Here is a 22,163-nt window from a genome sequence, read left to right on the forward strand (position 1 = left end):
CATGGGGAATTCCCAGGGAGGAGGAAATTGTGATCGTAGGGTGGAGGAGAAAATTCTGCAACAAGACAGAAATAATCTTTGTCCTGACCCAGCTAAAGACAAAAGAATGTTTACTAAAAGACAGAGCAGAAGGAAGGAGACCAGTTGGGGCACTTTGCTTTCAGCTCTCTGACATGTCATGTCTAGAGAAAAACTGTACAGTCTGCAATGGTTCCAGTATGTTTCTGCTACTAATCACCTGCATCCTTAAACAAGCAAACACAGAGAATGGCTTTCTACCCTAAAGATGGATCTCTGCTATCAAAAATCTCATTAGAACTTTTCTTCCCTGTTGTTACTGCTCCCCTCGTTTAGAAGGGTTTAGAAGGCTGAAAAGTGATTATTAGCAACACATTGGGTTGCTTTGAATTTACTGTGTCCTTCAAGGAACTTCTTCTGCTCCTATACAGACATTAAAGTTATTCTTTTATTTTTGTCTACATCAGTGTATATGTAAATGTATGTGAACGTTGGTGTATGTGCACATATGTGTGTATGTGAATATTTGTGTACGTGCACATACATGTGCATGTGTTGTGGGGGCTTACTGTTTTTTCTCGTAATGAGATTGCGAATATAATGGTTATGACTCAAAGCCATGTCTAAAGATAAGACAGGGCAATATCTTATGGATGGACTGAGTCACTTTGTACTCCACTACTTCAGAGAGTAAAGAACTGAAGAAACTCTAGAATATGTTGTGTTAGATTTGCATTGTTTCTTTGAAATGAATTGGATACATACAACAAAGTCAGCTAGGTTCTCTGATGCAGGGAGGATCTTTTCCTCAAAGAGTACAATATAGGTGCAGTGTAAAGAGCATTTCAGAGCAGGTGCAGACTTAAAGAGCTTGCATTGCATTGCTAAAATTTGACATTTACATGTCATTGCCACCACCTTCTCATTGCACCTCTGTGGGATGACAACTGCTGCTGCTGCACCCAGAGAGGAGCCAGTTTTGTAGCAGCCGCAGTTGGAAATAACTCAGCATACCCTGCTGAGAAATAGAAGTGAGGTTGCTGTTTGGTACTTTAGCTCTTTGGTGATAATATACATTGGAAAGAGAAAAGCACAGAAGCCCATGGAAAGAGAAAGATGAGGAAGGGAATTTTGGCACGGGAGCGATCCTTGTTAAATCTATCCAAAGTGAAGAACTTAGGGCAGATCTCTCTGTGAAAGAGACAGGATCATAGGGTCGATCGAAGATCAAAGGGTATAAGCAGGAAGTCACCACAGCTAAACAGCATTCCTGTCCATTCCCAATCCTTTTATAGTTGAGTCTAAATCCAGGGACAGGTTTTTGGAGATTTAAATAGTTCCTTTCCTAATGTAGGAGGTGAAGGAGCAAAACGGCTGTGTTATCCAATGAATGTAGGATAGGCAGTAGGTAAGATAGAATAAAAAAATAGGAAGAGAAGCAGTGAGGGTGACACAGGGCAGTGTTTCTGTGGGCTCTGGTCTGATAGAAGATGGTGCTGCACGGGGAGGACAGGTCTGGCTCTGCAGGCCGTCCCGCTGCACGGCCACCGCCTTCCTTCAGCTGCCACCAAGTGACCTGGGTAAACCTGATCACTTTTCTGAGTCAGCTGAAACCTATTCCGTGTTTCCAGCACAAGATACGGAAAATGGCCCTGCATTATATTGGTTCACATTCCTTTGTGAAACCTTGCCCTTGAAAGAGAGTCAAATATTACAGATTGATCTGAGATTTCATGTTTTGCCCTTTGAGATCATTTTACCTTCTTGCTGATTGAACCAGGAAAGGAGAGAAGATCATCACTGAAAAAAAAGGAAGAAACATACTTTTCCCTTGGATCAAGGTAAAAGACAAGAATAAAACAAGCACAATTTTTATAATGATCAAAATCCAATGAGTAAACAGGAACAAATAGATGACAAACAAAACCACCACCACCGAATACAACACCCAAGCAGGAACAGAAAGCATGAGATAAGCACACCAAAATGACAGAAATAAATACTTCTTAGGCTTCACGTAGCCAGAAAATGGCTGATTTCAATTACTATACAGCAATATGGTTTTAACAATGGAGAAATTACCACAAATGTTAACTGCTTGCTCCATGATGAAAGAAAAATCTGAAACTGAAATGCTTTTTAGTTTTGAATATCGGTTTTATTCTTTTGTACATGACAGCAGAACAGAGCTGCAGAGGGAGTGACAGGTTCAAGGCACCAAGGGAGTCCTAAGAATTACAGAACAGTAACAAAGTGCATTGTGTCTTATCAAGATATCTTAACAGATATCTATCAGTGGTGATGATGCATGACTGTTGTCATGTCAGCTTTTTTTGGTTTTTGTGGCATCTGGCAAAACTTGAAGAAGTGATCAAGTGAAGAAGTGTTTGAAGAGTTCTGCCTTCCTTTACGGACTGTTACTGGAGTGCAGTGATTACTGCTATGAAGACTATAAAAAGGTGCATGACTACACTTACTAGGTCAAGTCCAATTATGTGTTCCCTTGTCTATCATCCCATGTTATTACTTGGTTTGGACTTACGGAAAGAGTTTGTAATGTTTATAACTAAATAACAGGAACAGTTTTCTTCAGGAACTAAACAAGCTCAACTAGATTGTTAAGCTTAGGAAGTGATCTGAAGTAACCTGGTGTTCAAATAAAAAATATTACCCAAATGAAGCCAGTTGGAAGGGCTAATAAGGAGTTAGAAAGTTAGGAAGAGATGGGAAGACATACTGGGAGCAGGAAGAACATTTTGACTGTTTTCCAGTATCTCAAACCTATGTTTTGTGGGTGCACAAAGCAGACTTGATCTTGGCATTCCACAGTTAAGGGCTGTGGAGGCTGTGGAGGGAGAGGCTGTAGGATGACTGCAGATAAAGGTGTTTATGGGATGGCCAGGGCATTTGAGTCAATAGGTGCATTCAGGGTTTTGATGAAAGAAAGTTGTAATAAAGACAGCAGGTAAGTAAACATGTAAAAGGCACTCATAAAAAGTAAAGACTATAAAAAGAAGACTGAGAAAGAAAGAACAATTGTTGTGTTATCTCACCTTAAAAGGGAGAAGTGTCAGCTAAACAGCAGTTTCACCTTTTGACTTTGTATTAATGTGTGATGATTCTGTCCCAAGAGCTGGCTCTTTTCCCTTCTGTCCTCTAGTTGGACATTATTCTTTCTATTCTTACATTAATTAGTATTAGTATTTCTATTCTTACATACATTAGTATGACATTAAAGAAAAGTGCTACAATTTCTATCTCACTTGAGCTGATGAAAAATAAGTTTTCCAGTGGAAAATAGACAAATATCTTCCCTTGGGAAAGATCAAATTAATACCATATGCTTTCTGCTGGACTAAATAAAATGGGCAACTGATCACAGGCCAATAGTGAAAGCTGAGAAGGTAATTTATTCAGCCAAGTGTATTCTTCCTGAAGGTATGAAAAACATTCTAGCTTGATTAAGCATAGCTCTAGACAGGGACATCACACATCACAAGCAGGAAATTGAAGCTTTACATGATTAAGCTGATTACGCAAAGACCTGCATGGCTGATCCTGGTAGAAGGTGCTCTGCTGGTGGTCAAATGGGACATTGGGCCATGCTGAGCCTTCTAGATCTAGCCAGCACTTTTGCTTTCAGGCTTTCTGCTGCTTCACTGTTGCTTTTAAGCACTTAACCTTATCTACTGGTACCCGTTTTACAGTTAATGGCTGCTGCAATAAATCGGACATCCTGATTTCCACAGAGCCAACAACATCTGTTTCACAGGCCTTTTCTTTTGAAGACTGTTGGAAGTTCCCATCTTCCTCTCAGTTCGATTGTTTGCCAGAGACAATGATTAAACTTTCTCACACCACTTCAACTGAAACACCTGTTAAATGGAAAAATCCCCATCTCAGGCATGAGAAAGGGATGAGGAGGCTAAAACTGCGGAGTCTGATCCCAGGATGCCCCTCACGATACAAACACCTTCAATATAGGAATGGCTTTGCAGTGCCATCACACTCTCTCATGTTCCAGTCTGGATAAGATTGTTGACCTTTGGAGCTGCATGTAGTAGAACAGAACAGGTGTCCTGTAAAAGACCTGCAAATTCCTCTGCTATTGCAGCAGTAATAAAGAAAACAATTGGATTGAAAACATTCCGCAAGGAAATGTTACAGCCTGATACAGTAAATCCAAGGGTCAAACTGAACCCAAAGATCACAAGAAATAAAAGCTCTCAAGGTCTGAGTCATGCACAATTCCCAGCTCTGTATGAATGGCACAGCCAAACACATACACTTAACCCACTTTGACCTCTCAGCGCATTCAGTGCTGACTTCCCTGTGTGATAGATAATATCTCAGTGCCCTAAGAGTTAAGTCAGAAAACTTTGCTAATCAGTGGCATGTAGAAGACCCTTAAAAAGGAGTTGTTCATTAATACTTCCTAAGACTTCAGTGACTGCTAAAGACAAACAGAAAACTAACTCAGTTTTGTTGATATGCCTCCTTAGTCTGGAGAGGAAGTAAAAATAAAAATTAGAGAGGACAACACACTGATTAAGTGAATAACAACTGATATGAGTTAGAAATTGGAAAAGCAGAAAGTTAATGAACTACAATATCAGGGAAAAACTGTTGTAACAGAAAATGTGTCAAAAATGGCAAGAAATGTTAAGCAAGAATAAGGCAAGTGCCAGATACAGCATAAGTACAGCTGGCTTAAGAAGAAAAAACCCAGCAAATTATTCTAGCAAATTCAACCCAGTTATTCTATCCAATATTCAATATTTCTACCTAGAAATATTCAGGCATAGGTTTTTTTAGATTTATGTGCCTGAATACCTTTCACAAATTATTTTTAAAGATTTGTTTAAAAACTTGGGCAGCAGTTCACTCTCATACCTCCTGAAGGTTCTGTAAGTTCTGTAAGTACAGCTGAAAAGAAATGATGCTTTTATGAAAGGGAGAAGAGAAGACCTGCAAAATTACTGAAAAATTTAACCATCTATTCCACCAAAATAATTGAAAGACAGATACAAGAATCAATCAGTAAGGAATTAAAAGATGAAAATATTATCAAGCATGACCATGTTTATTCTATTGTTCTTTATTTTTATACAGTTATGAATTTAACTAAAGATATATTTATGGCATGAAATGTCTGTGTGATTTAAATATAGCAGTGTATTGGATAAACTGAGCACTTCCTTTACGTATGGAAACTACCCAGTTGAAGACTCTAAAAGTAGCTGGTAGCGAATCATCACCTCACAGACATTTATCAAATCATTGCAAATCAGCAACAGGCACAATGCCACTGAATATTCTATCAAAAAAATGAATAAAATATAAGGCTACTTCTGGATAAATTTCTTAGAATATGAAGTGGGAAACCGTGAGGAGGGTTAGAATGGTCACACAGAGCTATCTGGTATGGCTGGAAATCTGCTCCAACTCCAGAAAAGAGCACATTGTGATACTACTGTATTATTCATCTAAAGACAAAGAATGCAAGACATCTAAAAGGTGGGATATTACATACCAACTGTTCACTACAGTTTATCATCACTTTTACTCTTGTGATGATCTAATCTTGCTTTTCCTATTCCAATTCCATGTTACATTATTATTACACTACTAGAATTACGTAAGAAATCCAAAAAAGCTGTTTGTTTGATTATTTCTGCTGACTCAGAAAATTATCCTGACTGAATTTGACGTAAAATAAATAAAAGATCATCGATTACATGCAGAGGCATAAGGAAGTAAATTGTATTTTTGTGATGACAGTGAGATACAAGCATTTCTTCCTGAAGAATGCAACCAACTTAACCAATCATTTTTCACTGTACTTAATGGAGATCAAAGTCTTCTTACAAACTGTTACGCCTCTCTTGGCTCCAAAAACAGTTGTATAAATAGGCATGATAACCCACTCCTTTCTAACTACAGATGTGGGTACAGGGACAAATAATGGGGGTGCTTAGGAGTTTGATATTTTTGCTGTCTTTTCAGCTCCTGCATACTGCAAAAGGCTCCCTGGTGTGGCTAAACAAGAGCGGCTATGAGGATTTGGTTGTTGCAATTAATCCCAGAGTGCCAGAAGATGCCAACATCATTCTGAATACAATGGTAAGAACATGCATATGTCCACTAACTGATTCTCAGTAGTTCAGAATGCCTTGACTTTTTCTACTTCAAAAGTAGCACGAGTCCCATTCATCTTAGTAGGTTTTGAATTAATAATGAATGAAGCCCAGAGTTACCAAACTAGTCATTTCTAATTTGCTTTGCCATATTTTGCTTACAAAGGGCACTTATTTCTTAAGACAGAGCTGTATACAGAGATATTTCTGTTTGAAGACAGGCTGAAATTCATTAAAGTAGCTTTCCAAATTGTCTGAAAGAATGTCCTATGAATTTTTTTAGTAGTCATTGGTTATATTGTAATGTGTTATTAGCTAGCAATATTCCTAATGCTCCATTTAAAATTGTAAAGGAAGAACAAGAAAAAATGTTAGATCTGGTGGTATTTCTAGCTTTAACTTCCATTGCAGTCCACATAGATACTTCAGTGGATCAATTTCCCAGGAATCATATGCTGGCTAGGTTCCAAAGCAACAAAATTGTTTCAACAAAATCAAATTATTTTGGAAAAAAAACCTACTGAATAGGATATATATTATGACAAACACTTCAGATTTTGCATATGAATAATGCCTTCTATACCCTGAAGTAGGATTATCACCATCCCTAAAATCAGGTATGAAGGATGCCAGCCTTTGGTTAGGCATAAAGTTTATAAAATTTCCAGACTTCTTTCACCTAATGAGTACAGGTTTACATGAAGCAAAAGCAGATGTGATAACTCACATAGCTCACTCGCTACTTTCAGTCATTGACTGTCCCCTTATTTAGCAATGGAGTTTGGATCATTCAATTTTCACAGACAGGCCACCAAATGTTTTTTTAAGATAGAAGTGTGCAAGTAAGTACTGTTGGTGTAAGATATCTACCATCTGATAAATTAGCAGTGCTGTCAGTATTATGAGAACTTGTTCTGATATTCTTCCTTCAGATCCTTTGAACCATTTAAGTACCCTATTCTGTCTGCAGAGCAGACAAGGGTTGCTGTGGGGACAGCTGAAGTATCTTATTAGCGCTCAGCTTGTCATGGGTTTATCACTGACCACTACCCCCAGTCCTGGCAAACTGAATGTCTACAAGAAATCTCCTTTGTCTTAATTTTGTGTTTATATAACATGGATATTTGCAAATGCTGTCAAGCCAGTATTAATTTAAGGGTAAAATTCTCGAATTTAGTAATTTTTATCTCACATGAAGGCTAGAGTGTAAATTTTATCACAATCTCTGATTAAGAGGAGGATTAGAGAACTGCTGAGAGAATCCAAGAACTACAGCTTAGGTTTTGTGGTTTCTCATTCCTTTTTTTCTTAGTAAAGACTGTAGTCCTTCCTTAGTTTTCTATTATGTACTCAGTTCTGCTTTAACTACTGCTATTTTCTGATTAGGCTGAAGTATTCATCGCATGAACAGTCAAACTTTAAATATTAATGTAGATATTAATGTGCTTTCTTTCATTCCTCAGACAATGATCAAAGACGCTTCTAATTATTTGTTTGAAGCTACAAAACATCGATTTTTCTTCAAGTCTGTAAAAATTATACTTCCTAAAACATGGGAGAAAAACAGCACCTATTCAAGATTAAAAACAGAATCATATGACAAGGTATGATTTAGAGAACTGCTTATGATTAAAACCACAAGAAAAATCAAGACTGATAAGGCTACATTATGAACCACACAGTTATGACAAATCCTGGAAGTTCTTACTCAGAAGAAGAGTTAGTGGGAATGTTGACAGGAAGAAAATAACTTCATTTATTGAAAAAGAATCACCTAAACCTTCTCTACACTGACATTACATATGCCTTTGGTCTTACTGTTTCAGGCAGATGTTATCATAGCGGACCCTTATTTGAAGTACGGAGATGATCCCTATACCTTACAGTATGGAGGATGTGCAATGAAAGGACGATACATCCATTTCACACCCAACTTCTTGTTAGATAGCAGCTTGGTTAAAGTTTATGGAGAAAAAGGTAATGCTACAATTTAATTTAATTACCTGCTTCATTATTAATATGAAATGGCCAATATTTTTTAAATTCAGTTTTGCCAAACTGAAAAAACTTGGAAGAGTGACACTTTTTTGGAAGTAGTAAATACTTGTAAGATATCTCAAGCTAAATATTCAAGCAGTGGATCCAGAAGTTGTTAAATTCTTCAAAAAGCTTAAGAAAAGGTTCATCTTCTGCATTTAATTAGCAGTAGCCATCCTTTATGAGCACTTAGTGAGCAAAATGTCCAGTGACTTTATACCTGATTTTGTATTATTGTATCAAAAATATAGAGGTTTGCTGCCGTGTGGGACAGAGACTTCACCAAAAAATGATTTTCCTCATCTGATATTTGGAAAAAAAGTGTCTCTATAATAATGCCTGCATTTCTATAAGACTGATATGAAAACCAGTTCGATCTTGCCTACTGAATTGATGCCTTTCTATTAGATGACTGACATCATCTACCTGGACTTGTACAGAGCATTAGATATTGTCCCATGTGACATTCTTATTTTTTAAAAGGAAGAGATGTGGATTTGACAGGCAGATCACTGAATGAATATGAATTTATCTGTTGGCCATATTCCAAGTGTTGTAGTCAATGGCTCCCTTTCCAGTTGGAGAACAGTGAGGACTGGTGTTCTTCAGAGTTTTAATTGGGTCTGGTATCATTTAACATCTTTAGTGATATGGACAGTAGGATTGAGTGCAACCTCAGAAAGTTTGCAGATGATACCAAGCTGAGAGGTGTGGTTGACTCAACACTGGAGGCAAGAGATGCCATCCAAAAGGACTTTGACAGGCTTGAAAGGTGGGCCTTCTGAAGTTTGCACCTCATGAAGTTTAACAAGACCAATTGCAAATTTCTGCTCCTCCAATCTGAGCATACAAACTGGGCAATGAATGGATTGAGAACAGTCCTGAGAAGAAGGACTTGGGGGCATTGGTGGACAAAAATCTGAATATGAGCCAGCGGTGTACCCTTGCAGTTCAGAAAGCCAACTGATCCTGGGCTGCATCAAAGGAAATGTAGCCAGCAAGCTGAGGAAGTGATTCTCTCCTTCTACTCTGCCCTTATGAGCCTCCACTTGCAGTACTGTATCCAGGCTTAAGACCCCCAGGACAAGAAAGATGTGGAGCTCCTGGGGTGAGTCCAGAAGAGGCCACAAAGATGATCAGAGGGCTGGAGCACGTCTCAGATGGAGCAAGGCTGGGGTTGTTCAGCCTGAGAAGATGCCAGGAAGAAAGCATTACTTCCTTCCAATACCTAAAGGGGCTTACAGGAAAGATGGGGTTGGACTCTTCGTCAGGGACTGTAGTAATAGCACATGGCTTTAAACAGAAAGAGGGTAGGCTTAGATTCAATACAGTGAGAAATCCTTTACTCAAGGGGTGGTGAGGAACTGGCATAGGCTGCGCAGAGAAGCTGTGGATGCTCCATTCCTAGAAGTGTTGAAGACCGGGCTGGATGGCGCCATCTGCTGTCTGATCTAGTGGATGGTGTCATTGATATGGCAGGGAGTGGAACCAGATAGTCTTTAAAATCTCTTCTGATCTGTATTCTATGATTATATAACTTTTGCCTCGAGGAAAAATGATTAACCCTCTTGCTTAACTGTTTCACAATTTTCTACTAATACCTGAGATAAGAATTATTTTATCTCCATAAAATTAAAAAAAAAAAAAAAGAAAACCAGGTATGTTTTAAACTGTTTTAGTTTGATTGTGTGCATATTACTGCTTTTCAACAGGTAGAGTTTTTGTCCATGAGTGGGCTCACCTTCGGTGGGGCGTGTTTGATGAATATAATAGCAACGCACCTTTTTATGTTTCTAAAAATGCACGTGTTGAAGCAACAAGGTATCATATTTCATTTTTCTGCTTTTACATTGCACTCTTTCAAAGATTTAAACAATGTTTTTAGTCTTCTTGTAATGTGTGCTAAGTTACTGCTTTGTAGAGTCTCTGTGATCTGTTTGTATCACTAAAAGATGCTTATTCAGCATGGTCTGTTGCCTGCTCTGTGACCCAGAAAGCAATAGCTGCCTTCAGTACTGTTTTGTAACAGCACTTTTCTATAGCTCAGGCTGGATAATCTTTTGCTTCATGTGCAACTGCAGACTTTAGTCAGCACTGATTATATACATAAGATAACTTTATTAAATAGCAGTTGGCAATACAGAAATTCCCTAACCAAACCTCTGTGATTTTAAACAGTTTCTACAAAGGAAGACATTAACTGCGTGGACATAAAGAATTAATCATTACCAATGTTGACACAGTCTATTGCACTGCAACTATTAGCAGAAAAACTTTTGTGCATAGCCTACAAATATCACAAAAAAATTATCAACTCATCAGCAGAAGCCCACAAGTATTTTATGATTATAAACTCTTCTAGATTACTTTAAGAACCCTTCCAGGAATAGAGATTGTCTACCTGTGTACTTGTGTGTTGTGTAGAACCATGCTGTGCCAATAGCAATTTGTCTTCAGGCTGGCAAAATTTTGAAAAATAACCATTTATGGATTATGTGTAGATTACCAGCCCTGCCCACTTTCTCTTCCCCTAGGTGTTCAGCAGGTGTCACGGGTAAACCTGTATTCCAAAACTGCATTGGAAACCAGTGTACAACAAGAGAATGCCAATATGACGGTCAGCTATATGAAGATGGATGTGTATTTGTACCGGATCTGAATCAAGACAGCAAAAATTCTATTATGTACATGCAATACTTACCTTCTGTAAGTATTATTAAATCTTTCTGGAGTAAGAATTTAGCAACAATAGTCAATAAATGATCAGTTATGTGTCTTTGATTAATTTCTGTCTATTTCAGTGAATATGGATGATTCTGTCATTCCTAGTAGGCTCAGTTCCAAAGGACAACTGCTATACAAAGCAGCTATTGGAACTGATCTGATGGATGTTTCATGTCAATAAGGGTGAGATTCACTGAAATCTCAGCACCCTTCTTGCTTCGCTTTTGGAAAATCAGATCGGTGGTGAATCACCTGAACCTCTGATTGATCACCTGAGGCAAGCAGTGAGTCAGCCACAGCAGCACAGGTGAAGGCAATTCACCTGTGCTGCCAGAAGGGGTGGAGCCTGGAGCCACCATTTAAGAGCTGACTACAAGTGGGAAAGGATCTTTTCTGAAGATCCCTCCTCTGGAGTTTTATAGTGAGCTCATGATGCAGATACGCGTTCTATCTTTTTTCTTTTTGTTATTATAACCTGCTTTGCCTGACTCTCTTGTTTATTTCATAATTGTAACATCTTTATATTCATTGATCATACAAAAGGGCTTATGAGTGAAGCATTCTTGCCAAATGCCTTGGCCATAAGATAACTATTAAGGAATTATTTTTTGCACTTCTTTGCAGAACAATCTTATCTTATTTCTTGTCTGTTAAGATCCTATTTGGCCAGGCACCGTGGCACACAGAAAGGTCACTGGAGAAGTCTTTGTGTCCTGTCTCCCACCACCAACTTCACATTTTCTGAAAAGCTTTCTTATACTCAAACTTCTGGGTTAGTAACTCTTACAAATTTCAATCTGACATTTTAGGTTGTTGAATTCTGTGATAAAGATACTCACAATTATGAGGCTCCAAATATGCAGAATAAGATGTGCAACTACAAAAGCACATGGGAAATAATCATGGAATCTGATGACTTTCACAACTCATCTGTTGTTGATGGCCTTGCACCCCCCTTTGAGACCACCTTCCAGCTACTGCAGACTCAAGACAGAGCAGTCTCATTAGTACTGGATGTTTCTGGGAGCATGTCATCGGTAAGAATAACCATTTCATAAGCAAGTTTGTGCAAAAATTGTAAGAAGCAAAAAAAAAAAAAAAGTTACAGAAGTTAAATTATTTTTAGTCAATTCAGTCATTAATTATTTTATTTTAGAAAAAAAAAAAAATACTGTCATTCTCATCAATGTTTTTTTTTTTTTTTAAGAATTCCTATAAGAAATCATTTCAAAAAACTGAGAGTTGTAGGCTGAACTTGGTCATTTTTTCTTGTAAAATCTCCATTTAATAAGTTTCCCACCTCTATTCTATACCTAGAATGACAGTGCCTTTATATTTCTTACAAGAAGAAAATGTCTAATAGGTGGCATTTTACATTGTATTTTCATTATGAATCATTTTAAAATTTTAAATTAAATATTTAGGTTGCAATATATCAACAAATTAGATTCTTTTTGATGGCATACTGCATTTCCTCATCCATAACTTTCTCTTCCATAGTAGTGAGCCAACGACCATTACTCTTTCTCTGAAAATATTACAGTTTCAGAGTTTAATTTGTCACAGGAATTCAAGCCTAAAAATAAGATTGCTCATCACAAGAAAGTAACTCAAAAGGCTCTATCACATTGAGAGATATTATTAAATATTTGTCAGTTGTGTTTTACAGGAAAACATGGGTGAAGAAGCATAAAGCAGTATGTGCTCCAGTTCTATAGGTATAGCAAAAATATCATATATCATAATACTAGAATTCTCCTAAAGTGCTCCACCAACAGATCTATTTTGAGACATGCAATTCTAGCCCAGAGCTTGAGACTGACCTTCAGCAAAGATTTGCAATCATAATACATCATATGAATTTTTTAATACGGATGTCTATCATAATACATTTTACTACGGCAATTGTTAAATAATGTAATGCTGAAACATTACAAAAAATATGCTGTAAGAATAGCTAAAGCTGCAGAGAGAGATGTTTCCAAATGTAGCTGGATTTTTTTTTTTTTAAAGTAATCTCTTCAAATATTTGCATTTAACATATTCATTCTGTTACCTTAATTTATATTTCCGAACTGTTTAGTCTCTGAGCTAAGCTACTCCTCAGGAATTATAAAAGTTGCCATTTACATTGCCACCATGCCACGAAAGTGGCAAAAATCTTGATTAGGAATAAAGCTGTAATATCAGAAGATGGATCTTTTCTGATGACACCTCTCTTGCAAGCTGCACTACGCTGCATTTTCATGGTATCAGAACATGAGCATAATTATCTTACCCTATGCAGATCGTTTTCAATTTTTAATAACAGTAAACATCAAGATTTTCCTGTATTTTGTCCATAGTCAAAGCTTTTCAGAAGAGATTGCATTCTAAAGATGTTTTTTATTCACAAACAGAGTAACCGCATCACAAATCTCCGTACTGCTGCAGAGGTGTTTTTAATCCAGATTATTGAAGTTGGCTCCCGGGTTGGAATTGTCACATTTTCATCTAGCGCTCAGGAAAAAAGTCCTTTGACACAAATAACCACTATGGCAACACGCCAAAAACTTGTACAGAGTTTGCCTACAACTGCTAGTGGAGGAACCAACATCTGCGCAGGCATTGAGAAAGGACTGCAGGTAAAATTACAGTGTTCTCCTCCAGAGGAGAGCCATGAAGATGATCAGAGGGCTTGAGCACCTCTCCTACAGGAATGGGCCAAGACAGCTGGGGCTCTTCAGCCTGGAGAAAGCTCCTGGAGCATCTTACAGCGGCCTGCCAGTACCTGGGGAGGGGCCTACTGAGGGGGAACTATTTATAAGGGTTTGTAGTAACTAAAGGGGAAAATGGCTTTAAAGGGAAAAGAGTAGATTCAGACTAGATATTAGGAAGAAATCCTTTTCTGTGAGGGTGGTGAGACACTGGGACAGGTTGCCAAAGGGTTGTGGATGCCTCTTTCCTGGAGACATTTAAGGCCAGGCTGGATGGGGCTTTAAGCAACCTGATCCAGTGGGAGGTGTCCCTGCCTATAGCAGGAGAATTGGAACTAGGTGATCTTAAAAGTCCCTTCCAACCCAAGCCATTCTATGATTCTATAATTTAACATTTCCTACATCTAAGTGATTATATATTGCAACATCAATTGCAAAAATATTAAAACAGCTTTACTGTTAAACAAAAATTCAAACACTGCTTAACAAGTCTTACATTTGAAATAACAGTTCTAAATGTTTACATTAACTGCTCTCTGGAATAAACCAGTATTTAAAAGATAATCAGTTTGTATCTCACATTCTTTTTCTTTAATACAGATTATTACCACTGCAATCGGTACAACATATGGCTCAGAAATCGTGTTACTGACAGATGGAGAGGATTCATCTATGTCAACTTGCACTGAAAGAGTGAGAGAAAGCGGGGCAATAATTCATACCATTGCACTGGGTCCATCGGCAGCAAAAGAACTAGAAGAATTTTCAAATATGACAGGTAAATAAGAGAACTCTTTTGCTGGCATTCATAGTCAAGTATGAAAATATCAAAGCATAGCAATTCACTGGCCTGGAAAAAATAAATAAATCTGATTTATAATAAACCTAAAACATTTAATTTTAAAGAAATCTGGTTTTCATACAGGCTTTTTTAATGCAAGCAAGTAGAACTCTGTAGATACACAGCTCTGCTTTCAGAGCTGTCTTGATTTGAGAAATAGAATAACACGAAAGTGTCCTGTTAATGAGGAGACGTAATTGTGATATTCTTACGTAGCACATAAAACATAGAGTTCTGCAATTTCTCAAATTTTATTTCTGGCATAGCACGCAATGACTGGAATGCTCTGTATTCTTGAACTTACAAGAATTTTTTACACTATATGCACAACAAACCTTTTCTCCAGCTTTTGCAACTGAATGCACTGGCTAGGAAACTGCAGGTGCCATGACTGCGCTTGTCATGAGCCAGCTGAGCTGGAGATTCACAGTTTTAAAACAAGCATTTAAAACAATTCACTGGGGGTATGCTTCATGCTACAGTACGTACAACGTGCCATGGAGGACAGAAGACTCCTTGTGTAGCCCTAGAAAGCAATCTGACTACAAACAAGTATAGTGAATAAATATGAGAGGTGCACGTGCTGTGCATATTCAGACTTGTAGCCACTTGCAGTCCCCAGAGCTCAGCAGTCAGTCTCTCCCTGACTCTGAGAGAATAAGACATGGCTCCTGAACCAAAAACACTAGGAAAAGTCTCAAAATATTGTACCTCATTTTATGCTGCAAGAAGTGATTTTTTAAGCTGAGAGATAAAAAACGAGGTGATCGCAAGCCAGAACAGATATTTTCATGAATTTCCTGTGATACAAGTATTAACACAGTGGGGGGGTGTAGGAGGGGGGGGGGAAAGATGCATTGCATTTTCTGGTTTGTTACCAAATTGCCTATCTCATTAGAACACTTCGTACCAGAAGTCACATGAAAACTGGCATTTTTAGATATAAATCAGTATTACTGAATCTTTTGTCTTTCAGGGGGTTTACAACTTTATGCTGTAGATGTAGATGTCCCCAGTAAACTAGTGGAAGCATTCAGTGGAATTACAACAGGAAGTGGAGATATTTCTGAACAATCTATTCAGGTTTGGATTTCAGCACTTCTTTTATCTCCTATGTATTTAGTTGATCAGTAATTGAATGAAGTTAGGCACTAATGATCCTAAACTAATAGTGGTTCAAATTAAAAATAGTATCAAACACAATTTTTAGTCATCAGCCACAGTTATAATAAATTTATTGCCTTGAATTGACACTTCTGCGCCACCCATATAAAAGAAAATGAAGTTAATGACAGGCTATTTTCTAATTGCAGATTTAATTGCTCGTACTTACTAAATAGCAATAACAAATTTTCTCTCTCACATAGCTTGAAAGCAGAGACCAAGCAGTTACTGCTTCAGAATGGATAAATAATACTGTGACCATTGACAAAACTGTGGGAAATGACACTTTCTTTGTCTTCTCATGGAGCAAAAGCCAGCCGTTTTTCTTCGTGAGGGACCCCAAAGGAAAAGAATATGGAAGCTCAGACTTCACAGTTGACAGTTCAAATTTAAAATCAGCTAGACTTAGTATAAGTGGCACTGCAGAGGTAAAGACAATGACTTTTTGTTTGTTTCTGAATTAATATTTCCTGTGAAGAAGCATACTGCTTTTCTTTTCCTTCATAATGTTCTAAATATTTTTGTATTTTATTTTCAGGTGGGAGATTGGCATTATTACATTAAAAATGTTGCTACAGTATCTCAAAATATATCAGTAACAGTTACCTCTCGAGCAGCCTCTTCTGATGTTTCTCCTGTGATCTTGAAAGCCTACATGGAGAAGGCAAATGTATCACCTTATCCAGTTATTGTTTATGCAGAGATTAGCCAAAACTTCTTACCTGTTCTTGGTGCAACAGTGATAGCCACCATAGAGAAGGATGGTGCTAATGCAGTAAGCCTTCCTCTTTATGATAGTGGCACAGGTAAGGATCCACATACATAGCAAAAATCTTTGCATTTATGCATCTTGGAATCCAAATCTGTGTGTTACCATCAGACTTATCGAGTTGTATCATACTATGATGACATCTTAAATCAGTGCTAAAATAAAAAAGTAAAAGAGAGAAACCTACTGTTTTAAGACAGAAGGCTTACAAGGCTACAAGGCTTTTGTTTGCTGAGCTGAACGAATAAATGGGTCTTACACTGAAAAGCTGTCACATCTTTACTGTGTTCCTGTTGTGAAAGCAGGAGTACTAGGAATAGTAGAAAGTAAACTGTTCATATCCACTTCTGTTTCATGCAACTCCCTGACCTCAAGTGGGAAGGTAGAAAGAAAGCTAGCTGTTTTGTTAGTCCATCTCATATTCTATGAAGATGGACTACAGCCTTAACATTGGCTCACTAAAAAATAGTAATATCTCTTCTGCATGTTTAAATAAAGGCACTATTATAATTATTAAATACTTAGAGCAATAGCTAGACATTCTGGAGTTCAGCATCCCTTAATCTCTTCCATTCCTTTTTTCCATTAGTATTATCATCAGCGGTGCAGCCCTGTAGCTTTATGAATTCAGTAGTAGTCAGTAGTATCATCTCATTCTGACCTCGTTTTTACTCTGCCATACTTAGAAATATAATATTTCAATGGGCTATCTTGTGTTTCTTAAACACCATATCTATTCTGAACTACTGAGATTATTTTTTGAATTGCTGCTAAGATTTAGAGTAGTTAGCTTGGATGCCACTGACAGACCTTTTGTTGCAGCAACTGTGCAAGATCACATGGAGAAACTTTTCTTGATGAAATCCTGACCAGAGGTTATTATGCTGTTGTTTGTTTTTGTTTGTTTGGTTTTTTCCAATTTAAAGATGTTATACCTAGTAGATGATCACTGAGTATTAAGCTAGTGGTTAGAGATAGTAACAAGAGGTTTACCTAGTTAAAAGTGTCAATGCAAAGTAGTTCTTTTAAGCAAAATACATTTAAAATACAGGTTAATACTGTGGGACAGTACCTGCTTTTAAAGATGTCTGCATTAAAAAAACATTGTCAGGTTTTCTGCATTGTAATATTCAGGTTTTATATTTGTGTAAAAACTAACCTCATTTACCAGCAGGTATCTTCTTCTAGACATTAATTCTCTATAATTTAATATGAAGGTGCTGATATGACCAAGAATGATGGAATCTACTCAAGTTACGTTACTTCTTTAAGTGGCAGTGGAAGATACAGTCTAAAAGTGAGTGCCCAAGGGAGAAATCAAACCGTCAGACTTGGCCGTAGGCAAAATAGAGCCTTGTATGTACCAGGCTACATAGAAAATGGTAAGGATACTTGTTTAATAGGCAGTTATTTATGTGATTTCCATGTGTGTGGGGAGCAAAAAATATAGCAAGTGGGACCATTTAGATTCACAACAACGATACTTAATAATACTTAAAATAGATAGTAAAAATGATAGTTTAAGATGTTTTTATTACAGAACAAAACAAATCCCCTTCAACTATTGTTTCCTATGTACAGGAATAATGTAAAGTATCATCATTAATCCAAAATAATATTTTCTCTTTCTTCTGTGAAAGGAGAAATGTTGCTCATATTCTGTATGTCAGCAGCTCAGAAAAAAAAATTCCACAGTTCTTCTGAGATTTTACAATGGGCCTTTGGCATAAGTGTATTCAACATGCAATGTTAGTACACAATTTAATGCTAGTAGAAAATGTCACTTATGTATTCTGTTGGTTTATTTTTTTTAGTACTTTTCCATTTTAATGCTGAAGATGCTTTAGTTGTTGAAAATTTATATTCACACGTACATAGTACGATTTAGAAGAATCAATATAAAAGACTGTCTAAAAATCTCACCAAGTATGGCCTATAAAACATGACATCTTCTAAAGTCTGTGATGGGTAGAAAAAGATGGAAAGAACCAATTAATGACAGCCAACATACACAACCTGCTTTACAAACCATAGAATTTCCTGGGTTGAAAAAGACCATAGTCATCATCTAGTTTCAACCCCCCTGCCACAGGCAGGGTCGCCAACCATCAGATCGTGCTGCCCAGAGCCACGTGCAGCCCACATCCAGGGATGGGGCATCCACATCCTCCTTGGGCAACCTGTTCCAGTGTGTCACCACCTTCTGAGCGGAAGAACTTCCTCCTAATATCTAACCTAAACCTCCCCTGTCTCAGTTTAAAATCATAGCATCATTTCCAGTTTCTACACATTTCAGAATTTTTCCACTGTTTGAAATTCCTGATCAGTATGCTCAGCATTCTGAGATCACCTTATTTGCTGTCTTTAAATCACCAACTTTCTACTGAATTTGAATAAAGAAGATAAAGGTTATGAGATGAGGTAAAAAGATACAGTGAAAATAAAAAGAAATGTAGTTCAGAATTTTGTCATGGTGAAAGTTGAAAAAATTTTCAAACAGGTAAAATTCAGATGAATGCACCAAGACCTGAATTGGTTGATGAAGAAATCCAAGCCAATCTGGGAAGTTTCAGCAGAATTTCAACAAGTTCTATTAAACTGGACAACATTCCACAAGATTATCCACCCTGTAAGATTACAGACCTCAATGCCTACATAGAAAATGAAACAATAGTGTTGACTTGGACAGCTCCAGGAGGTGTCTTATACGATGGAAAAGGTGAGTAGGATACTTTATGGAATCAGATTGATCCTCCTGTCCTAATGGACATGCCCTAAGGACCAGCAGTCAGATATGAGGGCTGCATCTTTTTCACCAGAAAATGGAACTATATAGAAAGTTATCTTGTTGCATGGTACATGTTTTAGTTCTTATTTTCTTTTCACAATAAAAAAATAACGTGCAAACAAAATGAAAAAGAAGTAAAGCAAGGAGTATTATTATTGAAAAGGCAAATTAAAATAAAACCACAAGACACTTTACTAAAAGGTCTCAATCCATGTTTGTGCAGAAGTTAAGAAAGAAAAAAGATAAAATCAATGAGATGCGTACAGCGTGCACAATCTGAAGCATTACTATATGCACAGAAATACAGTAACATTCTTACCAAAATCTTTGCTACATGGGGAAAAGGAAAACTAATGCACAAACATTTGTGTAGACCAGAGACTGTGTTCAAACGTAGTTACGTACATTATTTCAAGTTTACATCTTAAACTTATCTGAAACTGTGGAATAAGAAACATCACAAGAAAAAAAATCACACTTTTTTTTTTTTTTTTTTAAATCCCAGCTTCTTTTATGCAGCTGTTTTATAGCAAAAATGATCAGTCATTGCCCTGTAGTTTAAGGCAGCGCTGTATTGGTTAGGGCAAATCAGTATTGGTTTGGAGCTGGGCATGTCAGATACATCTCTATTACATAACAGTGAAAGAGAGATTTGTAAGAGGAAAAGAGAAGAAGGGGGAAGTCTTGAAAAGCTACAATTTTGACACAGAAACAGTAGAATCCCCCAAAACTAGTTGAGCATATATATATATATATATATATATATAGCAACATAACTATGGGTTCTCTGATTGCAGACAAACAGGAGAACCATTCTATGTCTGTCTTAGTTTTTGGCATCAAAAGCTCATGCTAAGAGAGAACAGTGGCCAAATGCAGGACATACATCTGCTACATACATATATTTTTAAATTGCTGTTTTTCTTTGAATAACAAAATATAGTCCTTGCAAAGGTAAGAATATTGATGAAACAATGTTCTTAAGGCCAGTTAAAAGTTGAGTTTCCAGACCTGGGAGAAACAGACTCTTGATGCTTCAAAGTGAGGGTTAACAGCAATCCTGTCACTACCCATGCTAAGCAATGCAGTCATTGTAAACCAGGAATCTTTCCAAAACAGTTCTAGAAATCTGATACTGTCACCTTAAGCATGGATATTAAAACATCTGTATTCATATTAATTTGTTTTTACACATACTCTTTTTTTTTTTTCCCCCTAGCTGATCACTACATAATAAAAAGCGATGCAAATCTTCTGAGCCTAAGAGATGAATTTGATGATGCTACTTCTGTGGATGCCTTTGATCTCAAACCTCAGGAGGCTGGTAACGCAGAAACATTGAGATTCAAACCAGAAAATCTGACAATAGAAAATGGTACCATAATCTACATCGCCATGCGTGCTGTTAATGATAAAAACCTGACTTCAGATACATCTAATATAGCAAAGGCCACATGGTTCATTCCTCCAAAAGCATCTGTGCCTACAGATGAAGACAATGCCAGTGATGGTGTTAACATTACACTAATAGTGGCATTTGTAGCAGGATGTGTAGTACTTGTCTGCATTATTGTAAGTTCAACTGTATGCATTTTACAAAACCAAAAGAAAAGAAGGGATCCTGCAATCAGAATGTAACCATATTGGTCAAACACTTTAAAAAAAAAAAAAAAAAAAAAAGAATGAAGGAAAGGAATATAGAGTAATTTTTGCCGTATGTAAGTTCCAAAGCAGAGGAAAGTAATTTAATGTAAGTGCGCTTGTTTTAAGCAGATATGTAGTTGACTTTTTGATTGTCTTATAAACATAGATTTTCAAAAGCATGCCCTAAACATGTACTTTCATTTTTCTAAGCAATATAAGTACTTCACTCTTCTCTTGCGAAGTCTTTCCAATATAGTGTGCTTTAATTGTGTGTTAAATAAAGAAGAGAGAGGAAAATATTTTCCCTGCTTTTGTTTTGCACACAGTAGTCAAGTAAGGCAAATTGCAAGAAGTCAGAAAGTGTTTCGGATAGTGTCATATGGCGTCATACATATCTTTTACAAGGTAGGCTTAATGAGCCAAGCACAAAAATATTTACCTACAGGCTATTTATTTTAAATATACATATATTTAAATATATGTATATTCAAACATATATTTCCGAGTGTGTTGGAGAGTTAAATATATCACAGAATTGCAGGAGTTGGAAGGGATCACAGAGTCCAACCCCTTGGTAAAGCAGGTTCCCTACAGCAGGTTGCAATGGTAGGTGTCTGGAGGGGTATTGAATACCTCCAAAGAAGGAGGCAGCCTGTTCCAGTGCTGTGTCAGCTCCACTGTAAAGAAGTCCTTCTGCATATTTATGTGGAACTTCTTGTGTTCCAGTTTTTGGGCATTGCTCCTTGTCCTGTCACTACGCAACACTGAAAACTGTCTGATCTCATCCAGTTGCCTCCCACACTGTAGCTATTTATAAACATTGATCAGATCTCCTCTCAGTCATTTCTTCTCCAGGCTGAACACCCCCATGTCTCTCAGCCTTTGCTCGTACAGGAGATGCTCCAGGATCTTTATCATCTTTGTTGCCCTCCACTGGACTCTTTCTAAGTGATCCCTGTTTTTTTTTGAACTGGGGAGCCTAGAAGTGGACACAGTACTCCAGGTGAAGCCTCATGGGGGCAGAGTAGAGGGGAAGGATCACCTCCCTTGGCCTGCTGGCCATACTCTTTTTAAACCAACACTCTTTTTCATGCACTCAATATTTCCAGAATGAGAGTATAAGTACTTTCAGAATATGATTTACAAGAATATACGCAAATAAGAACATACAAAATGTTCTTAAGTGGAGGCTAATGAAAGCTATAAAATAGGAGCTAGGAAAAGCTTTTATGTAACAAGAGGTAACTTAAAAACCTAATACACAAGTTCTGTTCTTTATCTAGGGTCCAATTTTTTCTTGTGAGTTTCTGTATTTCTACACAGTGGTGTTTCTTAATAAGGCTTA

At 37.2% G+C, this 22,163-nt stretch overlaps 1 protein-coding gene across 1 annotated transcript; it reads left to right on the plus strand.

Moving 5' to 3' along the window:
• The first annotated feature begins 5,921 nt into the window (after positions 1–5,921).
• On the plus strand, positions 5,922–21,117 carry LOC128072460 (calcium-activated chloride channel regulator 1-like). Its single transcript, XM_052666295.1, has 14 exons — positions 5,922–6,141; positions 7,619–7,759; positions 7,982–8,132; positions 9,905–10,013; positions 10,727–10,898; positions 11,726–11,953; positions 13,316–13,540; positions 14,213–14,390; positions 15,430–15,536; positions 15,821–16,045; positions 16,156–16,423; positions 17,604–17,768; positions 18,887–19,105; positions 20,394–21,117. Exons 1-14 carry the CDS (start codon positions 5,962–5,964, stop codon positions 20,810–20,812), a joined length of 2,787 nt encoding a protein of 928 aa, XP_052522255.1. The 5' UTR covers positions 5,922–5,961; the 3' UTR covers positions 20,813–21,117.
• The last annotated feature ends 1,046 nt before the right edge of the window (positions 21,118–22,163 follow it).

This window comes from Tympanuchus pallidicinctus, unplaced genomic scaffold, assembly GCF_026119805.1.
Source record: "Tympanuchus pallidicinctus isolate F22 unplaced genomic scaffold, pur_lepc_1.0 scaffold7, whole genome shotgun sequence".
NCBI lineage: Eukaryota > Metazoa > Chordata > Aves > Galliformes > Phasianidae > Tympanuchus > Tympanuchus pallidicinctus.